Here is a 25,019-nt window from a genome sequence, read left to right as displayed (position 1 = left end):
ACTGAATAGGGATTAGAAGAAACAGCTGCCTTTACAGAATGGGATTAGGATTAAAATATATCTTTTCTAGGATACATCATTTCAAACCAGCACACTCACTTAGGCAGAAGATTATTATTTCAGTTAGTGGCCTGGGAGACACGTGTGTTTGTAAAAGTAAGAGGTTTCTATTTCTCCGGCTGTCTGCTTCCTTCCATCTGCCCCCAAGCCCACTCTTGTAAATCGTAGGCTAGGCATCTCTCTCAATGAAATAGATGTTGTAATGGATCAGGTAATTAGTAGGCTGAATTGTTTGGACTATAACTGACTCTAATCACTGATCTCAGAGAATTAATTTCATATGACATAGCACCTTAGCTGTGTGCTGGCTTAGAAGTTTCCACTCATCTCTCCTTTTCAGCCAGATTGCTTTTTCTATTTCTGGGCTTGCTGTGTCAGTGAGTCAGGTGGCCCCAGACTCTTCCTGTGGGTGAAAGGGGCATCCTGGACTGCACATATTTTCTACATATATAAATTATAAAAAGGAAAAATTCTGTGTTCTTTGGCATAAAAGCAAGGGAACCTGGAGGGTTGAATGAGGAAGGTATGAAATAGCCAACATAAATAAACCCTAGTCCTAGTGTCCAAATGTGGCAAGACATTCAACACAGAAAATGGCACTCAGGAATAATGCTTTTCTATATTAAAACTAGTGATCATAAGGAACTTAAGATGTAAAGCGTCATGTTAGTATTTGCCACCAATTTGTATCCATCAAATTAAAGCAATTTTAAAAGTAAGATAAAATATCTCTATGAAGATTATTTATTCCTGTGCGCAAAGTGAGTGGATTTTTGTGTCTTCCCTTGAGGCCAGTATAGAAACGTCTACCCTACCCATCTCCTTGAGTCCTGGAACTGTTTCCACAACTGATGAGTACACTGAAGTCTCTCCTGCTTTGATTTCTGTAAATGGAATTTGCTACATGAGTTCAGAGAGGTGACATACATTCATGTCCTTTATGACATGACATACTGAGTTCTTTTTTATACGGAAAGGACAATATGAAAACCAGAATTACATTTGAAGATCTAGTTGAAAGCTCTTAAATAATCAAAAGAAGTTGCCATGCGTTTTGACTTATTAAGAACTTAAAACAGTTGTACTTTTCCTGAGAAATTATTTTTGTTGTTGTTGATGATGATGGTGGTGATAATGGTGATGTTATGATTATAATTACATTTTATTGTTTATACATGTCTGTCTTCCTCACTATACGGTCAGCTTCTCAGAGTAAGGACTCCATCTTATTCATCTTATCCCTTCAGGGTTTAGCGTAAGAATTTGAAGGATGAATGGATTAATGTCTATGTGGCCACATAATTCTTTCATAATTCCTAGGAGGGACAGGGAAGTAGAAGGTTGGAGGGAACCAGCATTCATTTTGTTATTTTTAAGAAAAACTTTGGTACTCTTTCTCAAAGCAATAATGATTTTATGATTTTGAGAAATCCTAGAGTGCAGTCTGGTAATTGCCATTTGAGAGAATATGTTGAATCACACAAAATGAGTAATCTCTCCTTGAGAGAATATGTTGAATCACACAAAATGAGTAATCTCTCCATAAAAAAGAGCTCAGCAAATGTTTAATTAAACTAATAATATTACTGCCAATTAAGTTTGAACATAGAAAAGTTAAAAGGAAAATTTAAACATGCATCTTTGTCTATTACCTATTTCTAAGTATATTCTCGAAGTCTAAAATTCTCCTCCCAAGTCTTTAATATATTTTCCTGGTATTCTTAGCTCTATAAAGATCCTCTACACTGTATTTTGAGAAACTCAATATTCACACTGTTACTTTTGACTGAGGTTTCCGTTTCTGTTTTTCCCTCTAAACCAGTGTCATCTTTATCTAAAATGTGGTTTAGTAAAGCCATAATCACTGCAGAGATACCTGATTCTTCTAACTAGAGCCTCCATAAAACATATTCAGTTCTTTTCAGCATCAACTTTATTTTACTTTTTTCCCCTCATTGTTTATTGGTATTTCCTTCATTATTAATCTCAGTGTTGAAGTGTCTCTGTATATATTCTTCTCACTCTTAATTTTACCCACCAAACACTAGCTCTAATAAACTGAGCCCATTGTCAGGTCCATGTCACTGTTCTTTTAAGCAAATAAATTTTCTCCATATGCTTAGTGTATACCCCTGAGCCCCTTTTAAAGCAGAAATGGGGAAACAGCTGTTTCTCAATTCCTGTATTTTTTTATAGATCACATTGGACAGCTCTATTTTGATGTCTGCAATATTACTTCGCCCTTGAAATTGTGAATTTCTTGGACCTGAATTTCTCTTTCACATTTGGAAATGAATAGATAAATTCTACTAGATGTTTCAGTGTATTATTCAGACATGAGGTCTTTTCTGTAGTTTTAGTAACTACTGATGGGTTCACATGGAAGAAATGCCTTCTTCCTTCTAGCCCAACAAAATTTGTAACTGGAAAGACTGCAATTACATGTTCATTTCACTGTTTCAATAGATGTTTATTGAATGTATCTGCCAAAATCTATGCTACATGCAGAGCATGCAAGGATGAAAGGACACCCTGTTCTTAGGTAGTCCACAGTCTGGTATGGAAGACAGGCACTTTGTGATACAATGTGATGAGTGTTATAATCAAAGGGCAAGCTGTAATAGCTGCCTCAAGTATGCTGGCAAACTGGTTGCAGGCTGGCTGCCTGTTTCTGTACATATTCATGTTTCAGAGATATTGCCGGTTCGATTCCAGACAGCAGCAGTAAAGTGAATCACACAAATTTTTTTATTTCCCAGTGCATATATGTTATGTTTACAGAATACTGTTGCCCATCAAGTGTGCAATAGCATTGTATCTTAAAAAACAATGTATGGATGGTATGGTAGCCCATGACAAACTCTGGGATCTGTCCTGTAACTACTTGTTGCAGAGTGCTTTGAAAACTAATGCTTTTTTCTTTCTTTGCTTTGTATATATATCATATTATATAATAAAAAAAAGTTTTTTAAAAAGAGGAAAATTCATATACCTTAATTTGAAAATACTTCATGTGAAAAAATACTAATCATCATCTGAGCCTTCAGTGAGGCGTAATCTTTTTGCTGGTTGAGGGACTTACCTCGATGTTGATGGCTGCTTACTGATCAGAGTGGAGATTGCTGAATGTTGGGGTGGCTATGTCAATTATTAAAAATAAGACAACAGGGAAGTTTGTTGCATTGATTCACTTTTCCTTTGGAGAAAGATTCTTCAGAAGCATTCAATGCTGTTTGATATCATTTTGCCCACAGAACTTCTTTCAAAATTGAAGTCAATCCTCTTAAACCCTGCTGCTACTTTATCAGATAAATTTATGTAATATTTTAAGTCCTTTGTTGTCATTTCAACAATGTTCACAGCATCTTCATCAGGAGTAGATTCTACATCAAGAAACCACTTCTTTGCTCATCCATAAAAAGCGACAACTCATCTGTTAAATTTTAATCATAATATTGCAGCAATTCAGTCACATCATCAGGCTCCACTTCTAATTCTCATTCTCTTGCTGTTTCCACCACACAGGCAATTACTTACTCCACTAAAGTCTTGAACCCCTCAAAGTCATCCATAATGGTGAAATCCACTTCTTCCCAACTCCTGTTAATAGTGATATTGTGACCTCTTCCCATGAATCACGAATGTTCTTAATGGTTCTAGAATGGTGTATCCTTTCCAGAAGGTTTTCAATTGACTTTGCCCAGATTCATCAGAGGATTCACTACCTTATGGTACCTATAGCTTTACAAAATGTACTTCTTGAATAATAAGACTTGGAAGTTGAAATTACTGCTTGATCCATGGGCTGCAGAATGGATTTTGTGTTAGCAACAATGAAAACAACATTAATATTGTAGTAGAGCTCCACTAGAGCTCTTGGGTGACCAGGTGCATTGTCAATAAGCAGTAATATTTTTATTGGGTAGATGGAAATACTAGCAATCAGTGAGAAGGAGGGGTAATGGGTATGGTATGTATGAGTTTTTTACTTTTTTTTTTTATTTCTTTTTCTGAATTAATACAAATGTTTTAAGAAATGATCGTAGTAATGAATATACAACTATGTGATGATATTGTGAGTTATTGATTATATACCAAGAATGGAATGATCATATGGTAAAAATGTTCATGTTTGTATGTTGTAATATATTTTTTTAATTAAAAAAAAAACAGTAATATTTTGAAAGGAATCTCTCTCTTTTTTTTTCAGCAGTAGCTTTCAATAGTGGGCTTAAAATTTCAGTAAATAATGTTGTAAGCAGAAGTGCTGTTATCCAGGCTTTGCTGTTCCATTTATAGAGCAAAGCAGAGTAGTTTTAGCATAATTCTTTAGGACCCTAGGACTTATGGAATGGTAAATGATCATTGGCTTCAACTTAAAGTCACCACCTGCATTAGCTCCTAACAAGAGTCAGCCTGTCCTTTGAAACTTGAAGCCAGGCAATGACTCCTCCTCTCTAGCTGTGAAAGTCCTAGATAGCAACTTTTTCCAATATAAGGCTGTTTTGACTCATTGAAAATCTGTTGTTTAGTGTAGCCATCTTCAACAATTACCTTAGCTAGATCTTCTGGATAACTTGCTGCAGCTTCTACATCAGCACTTGCTGGCTCTTTGTACTTTTATGTTACAGAGACAGCTTCTTTCCTTAAACCTCATGAGCCAACCTCTTCTAGCTCCAAACTTTTCTTCTGCATTTTTCTCACCTCTCTCAGCCTTCACAGAGTTGAACAGAGTTAGGACCTTGTTCTGGATCAGGCTTTGGCTTAAGGGAATTTTGTGGTTTTTTTTTTTTTTTTTACTTTTTTTATTGTATAGTATAACATATATACAAAGCAAATAAAAAAGCAATAGTTTTCAAAGCACTCTTCAACAAGTAATTACAGGACAGATCCCAGAGTTTGTCATGGACTACTATACAATCCTCTCATATTTTTCCTTCCAGCTGCTCCAGAATATAGGAGGCTGGAGGGCTTAAATATTTTTTTATCATCACACAATTGACTTTTTTTCCTTCTTTTTTTGTGTAAAATAACATATATACAAAAAAGCTATAAATATAAAAGCAGAGCACCACAATTAGTTGTAGAATATATTTTAGACTTTGACATGGGTTACAGTTCCACAATTTTAGGTTTTTACTTCTAGGCTGCTCTAAAATTCTGGAGACTAAAAGAGACACAAATTTAATGATTCAGCATTCCTATTCATTTGTTAAATCCTAGCTTCTCTGTATAAGTCCACCATCACCTTTGATCTTTCCATCCCTCTCATTAGGGTGTTTGGGCTATGGCAATTCTAAATTTTTCATATTGGAAGGGTCTGTCACTGATATGGGGTAGGGAGCTGGAACTATCTGGGCTAGATTTCAGGACTTATGTAGGACTAGGGACCCATCTGGAGGTTGTAGGTTTCTGGAAAGTTACTCTAGTGCTTGGAACCCTGTGGAATCTTATCTATTGCCCTAGGTATTCTTTAGGATTGGCTGGAATGGTCATGGTTGGGGGTTGGCAGGTCATGATAGGTAGCAAGGTCTAAGTGAAGCTTGGGTAAGAGCAACCTCCAGAGTAGCCTCTCGACTCTATTTGAACTCTGCCACTGATACTTTATTAAATAATTACACTTCTTTTCCCCCTTTTGGTCTGTGGCTCTTTTGATCATCTGTCTATACCACTAAAACTTTCTCCACAATAGCGATAGGGTTTTTTTGCTTTCTTATCATTTGTGTATTCACTGGAGTGGCACTTCACCTTTAGTTTCCTTCAAGAAGTTTTCTTTTGTATTCACAAACTTACTTGTTTGGTGCAAGAGATCTAGCTTTTGGCCTATCTTGGCTTTCAATATGCTTTCCTCACTGAGCTTCATCATTTCTAGCTTTTGATTTAAAGTGAAAGATTTATGACTTTACTTTCACTTGAACATGTAGAGGTCATTGTAGGGTTATTAATTGGCCTAATTTCAATATTATTGTGTCTCAGGTAATGTGGAGGCCCAAAGAAAGGGAGAGAGATAAGGTGAATGGCAGGTCAGTAAGGCAGTAGAACTCACACAACGTTTATTAAGTTTGCCATCTTATTTGGGCACAGGTTGTGGCATCTCAAAACAATTACAGTAGTAACATCCAAGAGCACTAATCACAGATCACCTTAACAGATATAATAATAATGAAGAAGCTTGAGGTATTGTGATAGTCACCAAAATGTGACACAGAGACACAAAGTGAGTACATGCTTTTGGAAAAATGGCGCCAATAGACTTGCTCAATACAGGGTTGCCACAAAACTTCAATTTGTATAAAGAAAAAATATCTGTGAAGTATGATAAAGTATATCACAGTAAAACAGGATATGCCTGTAGAAAATATTGTTGGAGAACAGTCATGCTTATTCTTTTTTAACTTATTGTCTGTGGTGTTTTTGGATTTCAGTGGCAGAATTGTGTAGTCGTACAGAGATTGTAGGAGCTATAAATCTAAAGTATTTACCACCTGGCCCTTTAATCAAAAACTTGCCAGTCCCTGGCTTAGAAGAAAGAAGGGCGAAGAAACTTAGGGTCACCAAAGAATAGAATGGTGAAAGACACCCAAGAGGATGCCAGCGTTTTAAGAGACAGGTGAAAGAAAGCCCATGAAGAAATGGGTTGAAAACGAACAACAGCATACCAGAAAATAGAGGAGAAAGTGTTAAAAAGTTAAGAGTGAACATTAATGCCAAATCAATCAAGTAAGATGATGGTGATGATGATGATGACCTTCTATTGAGAATTTACTCTTGTGCAAAACTGTGTGCTAAGCAGTTTACATTTATTATGTCAGGACTCTATATAACAACCCTATGAAGTAGGCATCACTAATATCCCCATTTTATAGATGAAGAAAGTAAGAAACATAAATATAAAGTAACTCTTCTGAGGTCATACAGCTTGTAAATGACAGTGAAGGGGATTCCAGCCAGACAATCTGATTCTAAAGAGCCTATAATTTTAATCCCTGATCCATAATTAGTGGATTATTGGTATCCTGAGCAAGGCTAATTTCAGTGTCACAATGGAAATGGGAGATACCTTCAAATGGTGATAATAATGTTTATTACCCCAGCCAAGCACTGTTCTAAGAGTTTTACACTAATCTGTTTAATCCTGTCAACAGCCCCATTTTATATATAAGGAAACCGAGAAAGTTGAACTAACAGAAAGCTAAACTAACTTGCTCAAGGCCTAACAGATAGCAAATAGCAGAACTGTGATGTGAACCAAGGCAGTCTACTCCAGAGTCTCTATGCTTGACCATGACTCTTGCTGAGTTTCAGTAGAATTTAAAGTTAACCCTGGACAGTGGATAAGATTTTTATAGAAAGAGAATGAAGGCAGGCTTGGTGCCTGATGAAGACTGACCTTCATCGCTACATCTCTGCTGACCTTCATCCATGCCTAGCCCTTTCCCAGCTCTCTCAGAGAGCTTGACCCAAATCTAGCTCTCCTTCCATTGCTCTGTGTGCCCAATGTTATGGTCATTTAGGAAAATAAAATGTAAGAGAGCTCAATTTTTTTTTAATAATATTACTATGGTAACTAGTTTGAATAGTGCTAATAGAAGACTTACAGGCAGATCAATGGAACCAGACCCTAGCATATGTATGATTTGAATTGTTCAAATGAAAATGCCATCACAAGACAGTAAGAAAGGGAGAATCTTTCAGCAGGTAATGAAAGGACAATTTCTTAAATATTTGAAAAGGTAATAAAAGTAAGAGCTTCACATCATACCATACAGTAAAATTTACTCCATATAGATTTGTTAAAGTTAAAAATTTTTAACTATTAAAAAAATAGATAAAAATATCTATTGGAGAACTTTTCTAAACATAATAGCAATGAAAAAATCTGATATATTTAATTTCATTACAATTATTTTTTTAGAAAAGTGGGTTTACAGGAAAAATCATACATAAAATACACAGTAATGAAACAGTTATTTTTATACAGTCTTGATGGCTTATAAATTGACTCAGAATCTTCTTGAATGTAGTTTAAAATCATGACGACGCTAAAAAAAATGTGTAGACTTTTCAATGTAATCTCCCTTCTAGAAATCTATTCTAATCAGAAATATGTAAGATTTTACATATAAAGGCATTGATTACACTATATTTATACAGGCAGAATTTGGGAAAATAAATAATGATAAAAGAGCAAATAAATATAGTACAGGCAAACATTGGTTTGTAATATAGCCACAAAAAAATATTTTTCCAGACTATTTAATGACTTGGGAAAATTCTCATGATATAATATTGAGAAAAAAGGCATTTGATTATGCTATATAATTCCAGCTATGTAAAGTTGTATGAGTATATATATGCATACAAATACACCCACAGAGAGATACAAAAGCTGAAAGTAAATGTATTGATTCATCAAAATTATAATGGATAAGTTTTTCTGGTGGGTCCATCAATAATTTTTGTTTCTTTTAATTTTTCTGTATTTAAAGAAAATTCTGTAGTGAATATATATTATTTTTATATCAGGGATTAGTGTAAAAATATATATTTTAAAATGATATTCCCCCCAAGTTGAGAGTCAGTGTAGTATTGGCAAATCAAGTCTAATCAACCCAATCTCTCATTTATTTGTTCTTAGCCCGTTCTACACCCCGGCTTTAGGTCACCCCATCATGTAAGACTTCAGAGTGTTGTTCTTTAAGAACCACAAATCTTTCTCTGTATAATTCCCATGTAATTGGTTATTAGCTGATAGGCTAATATTCTTAAACCCAGTTTTATCAGGAGGAAACTTTAAAGATGAAGCAATAAAATGTCTTGTCCTAAGCTACACAGAAAGGCAATTAAGATACGACTTTCTCTACTGAGAGGCTGGCTAAGAAAGCTAAGCATTCTGAAGCAGAGAATGTGAGCATCACACCCACCTTTAACTATTCACAAGATGCACTTTAAGGCCATACATTAAGTAATAAGTAGTTGAAATCTCTGTGAAGGCTTAAGGCAGTTTTAACAGAAGTAATATATTTTTCCATTGTAATATTTCTCTTCCTTGGGATCACACTTTTGTTAGAAGGGTTGAGTGGGAGTGAGCCTAGCTTCAGCCTCATGGGCTTTTTCCTTATGAAATTTCTGTTCAGGGAATATGATGTAACTCATATGCCCACGTAATAGGGCCATATTCACCTATATATTTTTTAAAAGTTACCCTGTCCCTCTGCACTTCAACAGTCCGTTTCACTCTGGAAATTTTGACATGTCTAGAGTGTTTAGCATTCTTAGAAGAAGTTGGCATGAACCAGAAGAAAATCATAAAAAATCATAGCTGTATGACTTCATCAAAACACGATTGAGAAAACTGGGATAAATTAAGTGATTTGCCCAAGATCACAAAACTTGAAATTAGAATGTAGACCTTCTAGGGCTTTTACCGATTATCACTCTCTATATAGGCATTTCCCAAAATGTGGTTCACAGAGCACAAATTCTGGGAGCTGTTAATAGTGAGTGCCCTGAAGTGCAGTGTTCTGGGATCTAATAAACCAGAAAAAAGCCTTGTCCCCATTCCCTCAGTTGGAGAGTCAAAATACGTATTAATATATTAGTGACTTCCTGCAATAAGAAAACCCTTTTGCCTTTGTTTAACCTAGCATTTCCCAAGCATAACTGAACAGAGAACACCCTTTTCAGGGCACCACTCTTAATATTGTGCAAGGCACTGTTCCACCAGCGCTAATATGGAAAGAGCCATAGGCCATACTGATGGATTTGGTGTCCCGTGGTTCTCAGATTCCTCATCTGCACTCACGTTACCTTGCTTCCTGCCCACATCCTTATGTAGCCTGCATTTACCTTCAACTGACCCTTTGTTTTGCCATCATAATTTCCTTATATGGAAGCCATGCACCTAAGAGCCTAGACCCCAATTCCAGTACTTTTGTCCCCACGAAATCCAGTCATTTTCCATTGATTCAGATACAGTGAACTCTAAATAGTACAACCCCTTATCTTGTCCCTAGACAATAGGATAAATGTACAGTTCCTGGTGAGACATGAGGCTGGGTGTGAATAGAGTCCATTTGGTATTCAGATGTAGACAACAGATTCAATCTGAGACCAAAGGAACCAAGTCAGGAAGTAAGAGCCATTAATAGGAAGTCATGCAAAGATGCTAAGGGCCAAGCAATGAGCTGCTCAAAATAAGAGTAACTATGTAGGTTACTATCCAAACCAAAAAAGAGTATGCTAAAATGTATGTTTTTGTGACATTTGCTTTTTAACTGATAAAAAGTTTTATTATTTTGCTGACTATATAAAATAGTTCTGTTCAAAAACCATTATTGAAATTTATTGCTTTTATGTATATATGTTATTTAAAGAGAAGGAGGAATGTAACAGAGAAGATAGGATTTGCAAATGAGTATGATTGCTGTATCATTATATTGATATATCTGTATATCTGTTGATCTCCAGTGTCTTGGAGCAGCTAGAAGAAAAAATGAAAAATCATAGAACTGTAATCCATACCAAACTTTAAAATCTGTTCTATAACTACTTGCTAAAATATACTTGGAAATTTATTACTTTTTTATATATATGTTATATTTCACAATAAAAAAGTTAAAAAAACTATTACCAAAAATAATTTTTTTCTGAATAGTCAAAGCAACATGTGATAGGTAACCTCTAAAATGATCTTACTGATCCCCACCACCTGGCGTTCACACACACTTTTTTGTAATCCCCTCCTTTTGAGTGTGGGCTGGACTACATGACCTGTTCTAATAATGAGACTGCAGCAGAAGTGCTGTGATGTCGCTAATGAGATTAGATTATAAAAAGACCATGGCTTCCATCTTGGATTACTTGTGCTGAGAAAACAAGCCCCTATGTTGCCACTGTCTGTGCAGATGCTCACATAGTGTGACAAGAACTGAGGTGTTCAGTCAAACAGCCCATAAGACATTAAAGCTGTCAAAAACGATATGAGTGGGCGGGCCACGGTGGCTCAGCAGGTAAGAGTGCTTGCCTGCCATGCCCGAGGACCCGGGTTCAATTCCTGGTGCCTGCCCATGTAAAAAGAAAAATGATATGAGTGAGTTTGGAAGCAGATCTTAGCCCAGTCAAGTCTTGAGATGATAGCAGCCTTGGGCAACAGGTTTCATGCTGTTTTTGAAAGGGAAATGATAGTTACAGAGTCAAAAAAGGAAAACTGGTTAGTGTAGTCATTTTTCAGATTTAACCATATGTTAACATGCATTTCTTTTTTATACTGGACAAGGTGATGGCAGAAGGTGGAAGGACCCAGTGGAAATGTACTAAACCCACCTGAACTTATTTTCCTATAACTAAGAAGAATAATAGTCATTTAAAAATATTAATTCCAGGTTAGATTCTAAACCATATGGAATATGAGAATAACAAGCAGAAACCGGGGCTAGCCGAGGCAAACCAAGATAATATTTTCTCCCCAGCTAAAAGCCATAATCTAGGAAGAGAATCAAATATAGGATGGGAAATCGTGGATAAATAGATGCACTAACTTGTTTGGGTTTTTGGAGGGAGGGTGGTGAGGTTTCCTGACACATACAGAAGCTGCTGCCCCAACCTGACCCTTTTTAAAATTTACTTAATAAATATGAGGTTAGATGAGTGTTATTCAAATATGAGAATATCATTAATATGTCAAACTGGTCTCTGTGTTCTAAGATCTAGTACCTGCTAAAAGAGGAGTACCACCAGAAAGCTTTCTGGAAAGAGGAACATAGTTTGTTTTCCAAGCTAAAGAGGCAATATTGCATGGTGGTTAAGAGCAGATTTCATATTGAGCAGCTGCAAGAAGGAATGAAGTTGTGAGACATACAACTAGGTGAATGAAACTTGAGGACAGTGTGTTGAGTGAAATAACCCAGAAATGAGAAGACAAATATTATAATGCCTCACTAATATGGACTAACTATAACGTGCAAACTGAGAATTGAATTTGAAAGCATAGGTTATAAGGGGAAGGCTTATTATAAAGGCTTCTAGACTGTGCACTCTCACAGCACTCACATGACTTTTAGCATTAAAGGCCCCCTCCGCTTCCACTCAGGCCAGGTTTAAGTGTGGTTACCAGGGAAGCAGTCACAGAAGAGATCAGGCTTCTGTGGCTCTGAATGCCTTGGCTCTAATGGGGACTGGTTCCTGAGGATGAACTGATTTCTACTTGTACGCCATACAAACCCAGAGCCTTTCCTGTGTGCACTTTCAAAAAATAAAGCATTACTAACCTGGGGCAGTCACGGTTTTGGAAAATAAGTTTCAAGATTTTGTTCTGCTGATATATAGCTGGCAACAAATTTTGTAGCATTTAAGCTCCCTACAAAATGAAAGTGAAACATTGTTCTTCCATCATGTATTTCTGAGGTGATCTTATTGGTCTTAGTACATTCTCTTAGATTTTCAAGACCTATAAAAATGACTCCCATTCAGAACTTTGCTGTTTTATCCCAACTTTTCTGTCTTTCAAGTTTTCTGTGGAAACTGGTAACATATTCTATGAATGAACTCTGGATCCACTGCTAGGTACATACTCAGATATGAAAATATGGGCATTATTAGAATGTAGATCAGACCGTTGCAGTTACCATTAGGAGTAGCAAAATAAAAGGGAGAAAGGGATAATCCCACTCCTCATTCCAGTTCAGAGTGACAAGAAAACTTTGTGAGCCAAGTCTGAGCAACTTAAATTCAACAGCATTTTTTTGTTTGGTTGATTTTGTTTATTTATTTATTTTTTTAATAATTTTTATTAATAAAAAAATTACAAGAAAGAAATGCAAACATCCTTAATATATGCTCATTCCGTTCTACACATATAATCAGTAATTCACAATATCATCACATAGTTGCATATTCATCATCATGATCATTTCTTAGAACATTTGCATCAATTCAGAAAAAATTAAAACACAACAGAAAAATAAAAACAGAAAAAGAAAAAATACCATACCCCTTACCCCTCCCTTTCATTGATCACTAGCATTTCAAACTAAATTTAGTTTAACATTTGTTTCCCTATTATTTATTTTTATTCCATATGTTCTACTCATCTGTTGACAAGGTCGATAAACGGAGCATCAGACACAAGGTTTTCACAATCACACAGTCACATTGTGAAAGCTATATCATTATACAATCATCTTCAAGAAACATGGCTACTGGAACACAGCTCTACATTTTCAGGCAGTTCCCTCCAGCCTCTCCATTACATTTTTTTTTTTTTATTAATTAAAAAAAAATTACAAGAAACACAAACATTCCCAACACATACACTCAGCAATTCACAATATCATCACATAGTTGCATATTCATCATCATGATCATTTCCCAGAACATTAGCATCAATTCAGAAAAAGAAATAAAAAGACAACAGAAAAATATAACAAACAGAAAAAAAAAAATTTTACAGGCCTTACCCCTTACTGATCCCTTTCATTGATCACTAGCATTTCAAACTAAATCTATTTTAACATTTGTTCCCCCTATTATTTATTTTTCTCCCATATGTTCCTCTCATCTGTTGACAAGGTAGATAAAAGGAGCATGCATACAAGGTTTTCACAATCACACAGTCACATTGTGAAAGCTATGTCATTATACAATCATCATCAAGAAACATGGCTACTGGAACACAGCTCTACAGTTTCAGGCAGTTCCCTCCAGCCTCTCCATTACATCTTGGATAACAAGGTGATATCTACTTAATGCATAAGAATAACCTCCAGGATAACCTCTCGACTTTGTTTGGAATCTCTCAGCCATTGACACTTTGTCTCATTTCACTCTTCCCCCCTTTTGGTTGAAAGGTTTTCTCAATCCCTTGATGCTGGGTCTCAGCTCATTCTCGAGTTTTCTCAATCCCTTGATGCTGAATCTCAGCTCATTCTGGGACTTCTGTCCCACGCTGCCAGGAAGATTCACACCCCTGGGAGTCATGTCCCATGTAGACAGGGGGAGGGTGGTGAGTTTGCTTGCTGTGTTGCCTGGAGAGAGAGGCCACATCTGAGCAACAAAAGAGATTCTCTTGGGGGTGACTCTTAGGCCTAATTTTAAGTAGGCTTGACCTATCCCCTGTGGGGTTAAGTTTCATATGAACAAACCCCAAGACTGGGGGCTCAGCCTATAGCTTTCGTTGTCCACACTGCTTGTGAGAATATCAAGAATTCAACTTGGGGAAGTTGAGTTTTCCCCCGTTCTCACCATTCCCCAAAGGGGACTTTGCAAATACTTTTCCACTCACTGATCAAATCACTCTGGGATTCATCAGGGCATCACCTGGACAGACCAACAAAATCTCATGTCCTATACAAAGTTCACTGTATTTAAGGTGTTCAATCAACTATGTACATAAGTTATATTAGGAGATGCACTAGTCAAAGTATAGATTTGTACCAAATAAACATTTTTTGCTTTAGTCTCACACATTAGTTGAAATTTTTAAATATTAAGTACCATCTATTTTCAGCACACTGCAGTAATGACATTCCTTTGTTCTTCCTCATGCAAAACCATTTTTTAAATTTGTACATTTAGTCACTATCATTATACACTCTAGGTATTCCTAGATTACACCATCTCAGTCTTTATCATCTATCTTTCTTTGTGATTTCCTTTATGCCCCAGCCCTCCTCCCTCTATCATTCTCATATGCAGCTTCATTCGTGTTTTAACATAATTGTATTACAGTTAGGTAGTATTGTGCTGTCCATCTCTGAGTTTTTACATTCAGTCCTGTTGCACAATCTATATCCCTTCAGCTCCAATTACCCAATATCTTACCCTATTTCTATCTCCTGATGGTCTCTGTTACCAAGGAAATATTCCAAGTTTATTCACTAATGTCAGTTCATATCAGTGAAACCATACAGTATTTGTCCTTTTGTTTCTGGCTAATCACACTCAGCATAATGTCCTTAAGGTCCATTCATGTTGTTACATACTTCATAACTTTATTCTGTCTTACAGCTGCATAATATTCCATCTTATGTAAATGTCACAGTTTGTTTAGCCAACTGTCTGTTGATGGACATTTTGGTTGTTTCCATCTCTTGGTAATTGTTAATAATGCTGCTATAAATATTGGTGTGTAAATGTCCATTTGTGTCCTTGGCCTCGTGTCCTTTGAGTAGAGACAGCATATTGATGGGTCCTGTTTTTCAATCCATTCTGCCAGACTATGTCTTTTGATTGGAGAGTTTAATCCATTAACATTCAGTGTTATTACTGCATGGGTAGTACTTTCTTCTACTATTTTGCCTTCTGGATTTTATACGTCACATCTAATTTTCCTTCTTTTTACCTTTACTCATAGTCTTCCTTTCTACACTCTTCTCCACACCTCTCTCTCGGTTCTGTCTTCGTATCTGTCTCTAGTGTTCCCTTTAGTATTTCTTGCAGAGCTGGTCTCTTGGTCACAAATTCTCTCAGTGATTTTTTGTCTGAAAATGTTTTCATTTCTCCCTCATTTTTGAAGGACAATTTTGCTGGATATAGAATTCTTGGTTGGCAGTTTTTCTCTTTTAATAATTTAAATATATTATCCCACTGTCTTCTCACCTCCATGGTTTCTGCTGAGAGATCTGTGCATAGTCTTATTGGGCTTCCCTTGTATGTAATGGATTGCTTTTCTCTTGCTGCTTTCAAGATCCTCTCTTTCTCTTTGACCTCTGACATTCTGATTATTAAATGTCTTGGAGTATGTCTATTTGGATCTTTTCTCTTTGGGGTACGCTGCACTTCTTGGATCTGTAATTTTAAGTCTTTCCTAAGAGTTGGGAAATTTTCAGTGATAATTTCCTCCATTAGTTTTTCTCCTCCTTTTCCCTTCTCTTCTCCTTCTGGGACACCCACAACACGTATATTCGTGTGCTTCATATTGTCTTTCAATTCCCTCAGTCCCTGCTCATATTTTTCCATTTTTTTTCCTATAGTGTCTGTTTCTTGTCGGATTTCAGATGTTCCGTCCTCCAGTTCAGAAATCGTATGTTCTGCCTCTCGAAATCTACCGTTGTAGGTTTCCATTGTTTTTTTCATCTCTTCTACTGTGTCTTTCATTCCCATAAGTTCTGTGATTTGTTTTTTCAGATTTTCAGTTTCTTCTTTTTGTTCTTTCCTTGCCTTCTTTATATCCTCCCTCAATTCATTGATTTGGTTTTTGATGAGGTTTTTGATGTTGTTCGTACATTCTGAATTAATTGTTTCAGCTCCTGTATGTCATTTGAATTGTTGGTTTGTTCCTTTGACTGGGCCATATCTTCAATTTTCCTAGTGTGATTTGTTATTTTTTGCTGGCGTCTAGGCATTTAATTACCTTAATTAGTTTATTCTGGAGATTGCTTTCACTTCTTTTACCTAGGATTTTCTTGTTGGATGAATTTGTTGTCTATCTGTTCTTTGACATTCCGTTCAGCTTTATCTGGACCTTTAGCTTAAGTTTTGTTTAACAGAGGAGAATTTTTCAGTTCCCTTTTTCTTGTTTCTTGCCCTGCTTGTGTGGTGCCTTTCCCCCCACACACACACTTAGGAGGGTCTACTTAGATATTATTGACCCCAGCCAGATTTTCCCAGACCAAACTGACCTCCTATCAGGAAGAGAGAGTCACCTGCGTCAGTTTTCCCTGAGGGTGAGACCCAGCAGGTTGAAAGACTTTCCTGTGAAGTCTCTGGAATCTGTTTTTCTTATCCTGCCCAGTATGTGGTGCTTGTCTGACTGCAGGTCCCACCAGCATAAGATGATGCGGTACCTTTAACTTTGGCAGACTCTCCCTGCTGGGGGCGTGGTGGAGACAGAGGAGAGGTTTTAGGCTGGTGTTAATGGCTTCAAATTACCAAGCCCTGGTGTCTGAATTCCTTGATGGAGGGATCCCACCAGGGTGGGGCTTGCCCCCTGCCTTGGGGAAGGCACAGTCTCCAGATAAGCCCCCAAAAGAGCTCACTTCTGCCTATGCCTGGGGCAGTTGCAGCCTGAAAAGTCCTGCCACTGTATCCTGAGGCAGTCAAACTTTCTAGACACACAGCCACAAAAACCTCTGTTTCCTTCTTCTTCTTTTTTTTTCCCCCCTTTTTCCATCAGCCCTGCCCCCTTGGCACCGGGACAAAAATTAGCAACCTCAGCTTTGATCAGGTTCACCTAAGCTGGGGCCTATTTCTAGTAGTCAGAATTTGTTAATTAGTTCCACAATTGGTGTTTGATTGTGCCCAGTCCCTGCTGCTGGTAAAGTCCTTTCCTTTCCCCTCTGGGAAGCGGCCTGTGGGGGAGGGGCTCTGGCCCCCGCAGCTTTGGGAACTCACGGTTCTAGGGGGTGCTCACAGCCAGTCCAGCTGGTCCAGACTGGGGTACGTTGTGTGTCTGGTCACTGACGTGGCCCCAGGAGCTGTTCTGTACTGTTTCTGGTTATTTAGTAGTTGTTCTGGAGGATGAACTCAAACGCGCACATTGTTAAGCCGCCATCTTGACCCGGAAGCCCCTTTGTTTATTTTTTTAATAAAATCTTCTGATGAGAGGGAGAAGTAAGGAAACTGAGAGACGGAGAGGGAGATCATGCCCAGGTTCTAGCTATGGTTAAGAGTGAGAAAGCAAAATGAAAAAGACAAAGGCTAGGAAAAACAATATTTGCAGGGCACAATGCCATGCTAACATAAAGTCTTATGAAGCACCACAAGCCTGTGGAAGATTTGAGATTCGACCAATTACCTGGCACATAGACCCCCAAATTCCCTGGTCAGAAAAGGCCAGGAGACTGAAGGCTACGCCTGCCTGAGTTTCTCTGAGGACCTCCCTACGAGGTGACCAGTTGCCCTGGATTGGGCATGATCATCTTGGGTTTGCTGCCCCTCCTATACGGAATTCTTCCATTTCAAACTCTGTTCTCCTTTTCTCCCCATTTTCCTTTTATCAATGAAATTTTTAAGTACTTGCTAGATTATAGACCTAAAATATTTTTGTTTCTGTTTTAAGGAAACTTGAGCTGAATTTTGAAGACAGGGGAAGATTTTGATAGAAAAAGACAGATGGCCGGGATAAAAGGAGAGTGGACATTCTGAAGAGGTGGAGTAAATGAGACTTGCAGACAGTGTGAATCTGTTCTGGTGTGGCCTAATTGATTATAAGCCCTTATATTTTAGCCATGGCACATATACAGTAGTCACTGTGATGTGAAAAGGTACAGAAGTAATAAAGGGTGGAACTCCCCTTCACTACACAGCTCTTGTTAGTGTAGGCGGAGTCAGAATTGAGGGCCTCTTCTTCCATTGGTTAGGTTTCTCTGTCTGTTACTTCCCTTCCCCTCCCCTGTGGTCTATATTCCTGACTTGACCTTAAGGCCTTCACAGGGTTCATCTCATGGTCCTGTTCTTTGAATGTGGGATTTGTGTTCTTTCCCAGTGATGCTCTGGGAATCTCTTAATGAGCTGGAAAGATGATTTTTTTTAAGAGTAGTTCCCAGCCCTGATGCTCCAAATAAAACATTCCTGGCTCCTAGTGATGAGTAACTTTAGCAAAGCGCTTTAGACTCTTTATACAGTTATATTTCCAGCATTTATTTTTCAGTGCATATAGTGTAGATTTTCCAGAGAATAGTTGATCGCCACTAGAAATATAGCAGACCACGCCCCCCCAAAAAAGTAAAATTGAACTAAATTAAAGAAGATGAGGGTTTTTTTTAAATAGAGTCACAATATAATGATTAAGTAAAAAAACAGTCAGCAGGAAGCTGTAACAGTTCTAAACTTGTATGCACCTAATAATATGCCTATAATATATATAAATGAAAATTGGTAGAATTACTAGAAAAATTGGACAAATTTAAAATGAGTGGGAGATAGTACATTGACAACTGATAGATAAAACAGATAAAAATTCATAGGTATACAAACATTTGAATAACATAGTTAACAAGTTTACCTGTGATCATATAAACAACTCTGTACCTAACTAGAAACCATATGTACTGTCAAAAAAGAAAAAGTTGAAACATTTTTAAAAATTGATTATCTACTAGGCTTGTGGTTGGCAAACTGTGACCAATCAGCCAAATCTAGCTGCTTCATGTTTCTGTAAATCAAGTTTATTAATACACAGCCATGCCCATTCATTCATATATTGTCTGGGGCTGCTTTTGCACTACAATGCCGGAATTGTACCGCAAGTCTTGACAAACATCAAAGAGTTTGTATATAGGCCAGTTTTCTGACGACAATGCAATGAGAAAATAACTTAAAAAAATATGCCTGGTGGTTTAACAGACCCCAACCAAAACCATTCCCACCAACCCTAAAGAATACCTATAGGACTCCATCTGAGGTTCTACAAAGGCTCCATGTACTATGATGACTTTCCAGAAACCTCCAACCTCCAGTTGGGTTCCTAGACCAGAGAAGTATGGAAATCCAAAGGGGTCAGCCTCTCCAGAACATCAACAAGTTACATCCCCCATCCCCATTATCAATAGCCCTTTTCAACATGAAAAAGTTAGAATGGGCATAGCCCAAGTACCCCTAAAGATTGTGAGAAAGATCAAAAGAGAAAGTGGAGCTATAATAGAGAAGATAGGATTAACAAGACAGTATGACTGCTGAATCATTTATATTGATATTTCTTTTAGTCTCTAGTGTCTTGGGGCACCTCAAAAGAAAAACCTGAAATTGTGGAACTGTAACCCCTCTGAAACCTTTTCTATACCTAATTGTTGTGATGTGCTTTGAAATTTATTGCTTTTCTTGTTTATATATTTCACAATGAAAATAAAAAAATTTAAGGAAAAAAGTAGGCTTGGAAATTTAAAGTATACTTCTATATAACTCCAAAGTCAAAGAAATCATAATGGAAACTAAAAATATTTAGAATTAAATTATAAGGAAAATCCTATCATTTTAAAACATGTATACCTTAAGTTATATTTAGAGGGAAAGTATAACCTTAATGTTTACCTCAAAAAAAGAATTAATGAGCTAACGTCTGGCAATAAAAATTAGAAAATCAGAAGAGTAAGCATAAAGAAAGTAAGAATAGAAATTAGTATAATAGAAATCAAATATGAATTAGAAGGCATGAATAAATAAAAAACCCATTGTTTTGATTTTTTAATAAAAAGATTTCTAGAAAGGTTAAACAAGAAAAACGTGCAAATTAATAGAAAAAAAGAGACATAGGTACATGTAAGGATCTACTCTGTACAATAAATGTGAAAAGTTAGATTTAATAGCCAGGTGCCCTGAAAATTTTGAAAAATGTGCTTGCTAAAAACTAAATTAAGACTTAATATGGGGTGGGTCACAGGAGCTCAGTAGGTAGAATTCTTGCATGCCATGCTATAGACCCGGGTTCTATTCCCAATTCCTGCCCATGCCAAAAAAGTAATAAATATGAAAATATGAATAATCACATTAAAATAGAAATTGAAGCAATATGTTAAAACATACCTACAGGGCGGGCCGCGGTGGCTCAGCGGGCAAAGTGCTTGCCTGCTATGCCGGAGGACCTCGGTTCGATTCCCGGCCCCAGCCCATGTAACGAAAACGGAGAAACAAAATACAATAAAAAACAAGAAAATGTTTAAAAGATGTTTCCCTTTCTTCCTCTCTTCCTTCCTTCTATCCTTCCTTCCTTCTCTCTGTCTTTCCTTTAAAAAAAAAAAAAAAAAAAAACATACCTACAAAAATAATACTAAGGTAGGCCACAGTGGTTCAGCAGGCAGAGTTCTCACCTGCTGTGCCTGGAGACCTGGGTTCAATTCCTGGTGCCTGCCCATGCAAAAAAAAAAAGAATAAAAATACTAGACCCTGCTTGTTTTACTGATAGATTTTACCAAGTATCAAGGAATAAATTATTTCAACTATATACAGCTATTTCGGAGGCTAGAAAAAGAGAGGGTGTTTTCCAACTTTTTAATGAAGTTAATTTAGCCTCAATTACTTCACTGAACAAGAACAGCATGAGAAAGGAAAATTTTATTTCAATCAGACTTATTTTTTTAATTCTAAAGTGTTAGTTTTGAGTTATTCTTTCACTTATCATATTTCTTAAATTCATCCATATTTGTGTGTGTGTGTCAGTAGTTTTTGTTTCTTTTTATTGCTGAATAATATTCCATTATATGATTGTTCCACAGTTCATCTATTCACCATTGAAAGGACATTGAGTTATTTTCCAGTTTTTGGTAATTAAGAATAAAGCTGCTATAATAAGCATTTGTATACAGATTTTTATGTATATGTTTATGTTTTCACTTCTCTTATGTAAATAGCTAGGAGTGGGATTACTGCTCCACATGATTTTTGTCTAACTATATAAGAAACTACCAAACTTTCCCAAAGTGGCTATCTTTGTTTATCAGTCTCCTCTGACAAAACCACGTAATGGGTTGGCTTAACAAGAGAACAGTTAACAATTGTTTTCCTTGCAAGCAAGGAATTGGGATTGGGGAGAGAGGATAATTTTTTTATTTTATGCCTTTTATTTTATAACTTGCAGTAGTATTTGAACTCTGTCAGGTGCAATTGATACGATCATTTTAAACAAATACGCTCTTTAAGAAAGGAGCAATTAATTAAACTAAGTAATACTTCTAATGTGGTCTAGAATAGGTGAGGATTTTGAATATTTAGTAAGTCTATGCAAAATAACTTGATAAACCCAGAAATATTGCCTTGTTTGTAGGTGTGGAATATTATAAACAACTCAGTAGAGACTAGTTAATTATGAAATATCCATATAATGAAATGTTACGTAACCATTAAAGATTATGGAGTAGATCTAAAGATGTGAAAAGAAATAATAGATTATAAAAAAAAGTTGAGGTACCATATGTATGATCTAATTCTATTTATATAAAAGGCATGTGTGTGTACGTGCACTTTCAGTGCATTGAAAGTATCTGAAAGAATAGAAGAATACATCAAAACTTAGTTTATCACATAAGACAGGGATGAGAAGTTTTACTTAAACTTGTATGATGTGTTTTATGTTTTACATGAAGAATATATTACTTTTATAGCAAAAATGTAAATAAAACAGTTGGTATGGGAGAGGGCTTTTTTCTTTTTAATCAACTCTTGAACCAAGTACTTTGTGCACCTATTAGTGTAGCCCCAGAGAGTTTACAATAGATGGAGGAAAAGGAAAAGCCTAAAATTTATGCAATATTAGTATACAGTGTGATGCAGAATAAAATTATATGCTGATTTACAAGGTACAGACTACAAAGACTATAAAAGTTCAGAGGCAATAGGAAGAAGGAAGCCTACGTTGTCAACCAAAGCTTCCAAGAAGGATCTCAAATGAGAAGAATGGGTAGGAAGGTGTTCTACCAGTGGTAGAAGCCAATATAAGAAATTTCACAGAACTGAGTGTGGCTGTCTTGTTTCCTAGTTGCTAAAACAAATATCATACAATGGATTGGCTTAAACAATGGAAATTTATTGGCTCACGGTTTTGAGGCTATGAGAGATTCAGAGTCAAGGTGTCAGGAAGGCAATGCTTCTTCCCAGAAGATGGTGGCATTCTGGAACTTGCTGCCTGCAATCCTTGGTCCTTGGCTTTTCTGTCACTGGCAATGCACATAATGGCATCTGTGTGGTTTGAAATGATTTATGTACCCTAGAAAAGTCACGTTTTAATCCTAATCCCATTTTGTAAAGGCAGCCATTTCTTCTAATCCCTATTCATTATTGTATGTTGGAAACTTAAATTAGCTTATCTCCATGGAGATGGGACTCAATCAGTGTGACCATTAAAACTGATTAGGTGGAGACGTGTCTCCATCCATTCCAGGTGGGTCTTGATTACTTTACTGGAATCCTATAGAAGAGGAAACATTTTGGAGAAAGCAGGAGATTCAGAGAAAACAGAGAAGAACAACAGAGCCACGAGAAAGCCGCAACAGAGGACACCACAGAACCAAGAAGCAGAGAGTCCACCAACCAGGGACTTTTGAAGATGAAAAAGGAAAACACCTCCCAGGGAGCTGGAGAGAAAACTAGCAGATGACATCATGTTCACCATATGCCCTTCCAGCCAAGAGAGAAACCCTGACCATATTCACCATGTGCCTTTCCACTTGAGAGAAACCCTGAACTTCATTGGTCTACTTGAATCAAGGTAGCTTTCCCTGGATGCCTTAGACTGGACATTTCTATAGATTTGCTTTAATTGAGACATTTTGTCAGCCTTAGAACTGTAAACTAGCAACTTAATAAATTCCCCTTTTTAAAAACCATTCTGTTTCTGGGACATTGCATTCCAACAGCTAGCAAGCTAGAATAGCATCTTCTCCTTTCTCTTCTGGGATCTGTTAACTTCCAGCTTAAGGCTTCTTCCTGTGATTTTCTCTCTGTGTCTAGTTTCCTTTGCTTATAAGGACATCAGCCACATTGGATTAAGGCCCACCCTCATTAGTTTGGGCACACATTCACATTAATTAATAACATTTTCAAAGTTCCTATTTACAAATGGGTTCATACCATAGGGCCAGGACTTGGGACATGGCATCCGTTTGTGGGAGATATGATTCAGCCCCCAACAGTGGCCTTTTTCTAGGGAAAGGAAATGCCACAGATGGGGTTGTCAAATTTAACAAATAAAAATACAGGATACCCCATTAAATCTGAATTTCAGACAAATAGTGAATAATTTGGGGGGCCCCTATAGATATGCCCCACACAATATTTGAGACCTACTTATATTTAAAAATTATTTGCTATGTATCTGAAATTCAAATTTAACAGGGCATCCTGTATTTTATCTGGCAGCTCTAGGCCCAGGGCTTTTAATTTTGAAGATTCCATTATCGTCTGCCTGGAGTGACTCTGCAGTTCTCTGAACCCAGAATCTTTTGCACAGCAAAAATGTTTAATTTTGACACAGTCTAATTTACCAGTTTTTCCTAATATGAACTATGCTTTTGGTATCAAATCTAAGAACTTTTGGTTTTATAAATTGGGAAATTGTTTTATCTTTTATTTTTCTAGGTTCTTAGAGGAATAGTTTACTTTTTCCATTGCAGAAAGATAAAGAACATTCAAAATAAAAATTTATCATGACCATAATCCCTTTACCACAACTTCTTAATATTTCTACTAAGCCCAGCACCGAAGTTTCAGGACTGGCTTGTCTAGACGCAGCTATTTTAACTTACTGGGAAAGATCATGACCTTTAAGCTCAAATAGACCTGGGTTCCCAGGTGTGTGATCTGTTGCTTCATCTCTTTACATGGCAGTTTTCTTATTTGCAAATGGGGGACTTAGTATCTGTAAAGTCAGTAGTTATATTGTAAGAATTAAATAAGATAATATATACTATGCCCTGTGCTAAACATATAGTAGCTGCTGCATAATGATAGTTTTGATCATTTCATTATCATCGTCATAAGGTGGCTTTTTGTCATTGTAAATTCTTAATAAATTTGATTTTTAAAGCTGCAAAATTCTTTTGTTTGAGTGTTCCATAATTGTTTAACTTCCCCTAATATTAGATTTCTAGGTAATCTTAAGTTTTTCAGTTTTATAAAGAAGATTGCCATCTCAGTGCTTAAATTCCTGTCTTCATTGTGGATCATTTCCTTAAATTCAGCTTTCTGGGGTTGGAATTACTAAGTCGAGGGTTAGAAACTTTTAAAAATGTTGTAGCAAGGTTGCCCCAGCAATAGAAGAAAGGAGACAGAGAGACCCTTTTCTAATTTCTAAACTTTCTTTTTTCTAGAAGCATCAAATGGTGAAGAAGGAGGAGGTAACAATGAAATGATGCAGCAGGAGACAGTTCCAATTCCTGCAATGTCAAAGAAAGCCAAACAGGTGACAGTCACTGTGGGAAAGTCATAATGGCTGGCTTCTGAAATAAGCTTCTTCCACCCCTGTATAGCATTTGCTGTGCACCAACGTCAACTGTGTGGAATTTGAGGGAAGCTTTTATCATCTCTACCCC

General features: G+C 36.7%; 1 protein-coding gene across 10 annotated transcripts in view; it reads left to right on the top strand.

Moving 5' to 3' along the window:
* CMSS1 (cms1 ribosomal small subunit homolog) overlaps positions 1-25,019 on the top strand; it is a 458,243-nt gene that overhangs the window by 402,133 nt on the left and 31,091 nt on the right. For 5 of the 10 annotated variants that reach the window (XM_077118613.1, XM_077118611.1, XM_077118616.1 and 2 more), the window contains one exon: positions 24,798-24,889. The exons of 2 other annotated variants lie outside the window; for them this stretch is intronic. In XM_077118613.1, the coding sequence (XP_076974728.1) occupies positions 24,798-24,889 (92 nt within the window). Of the gene's footprint in view, positions 1-18,058; positions 18,149-24,797; positions 24,890-25,019 lie in introns of all 10 variants that reach the window. 3 more of the 10 variants (XM_077118612.1, XM_077118619.1, XM_077118617.1) reach the window with 2 other exon arrangements.

Source organism: Tamandua tetradactyla, chromosome 10 (assembly GCF_023851605.1).
Source record: "Tamandua tetradactyla isolate mTamTet1 chromosome 10, mTamTet1.pri, whole genome shotgun sequence".
In the NCBI taxonomy this organism is placed as follows: Eukaryota; Metazoa; Chordata; class Mammalia; order Pilosa; family Myrmecophagidae; genus Tamandua; species Tamandua tetradactyla.
This window is presented reverse-complemented; position numbering and strand designations above follow the sequence as displayed.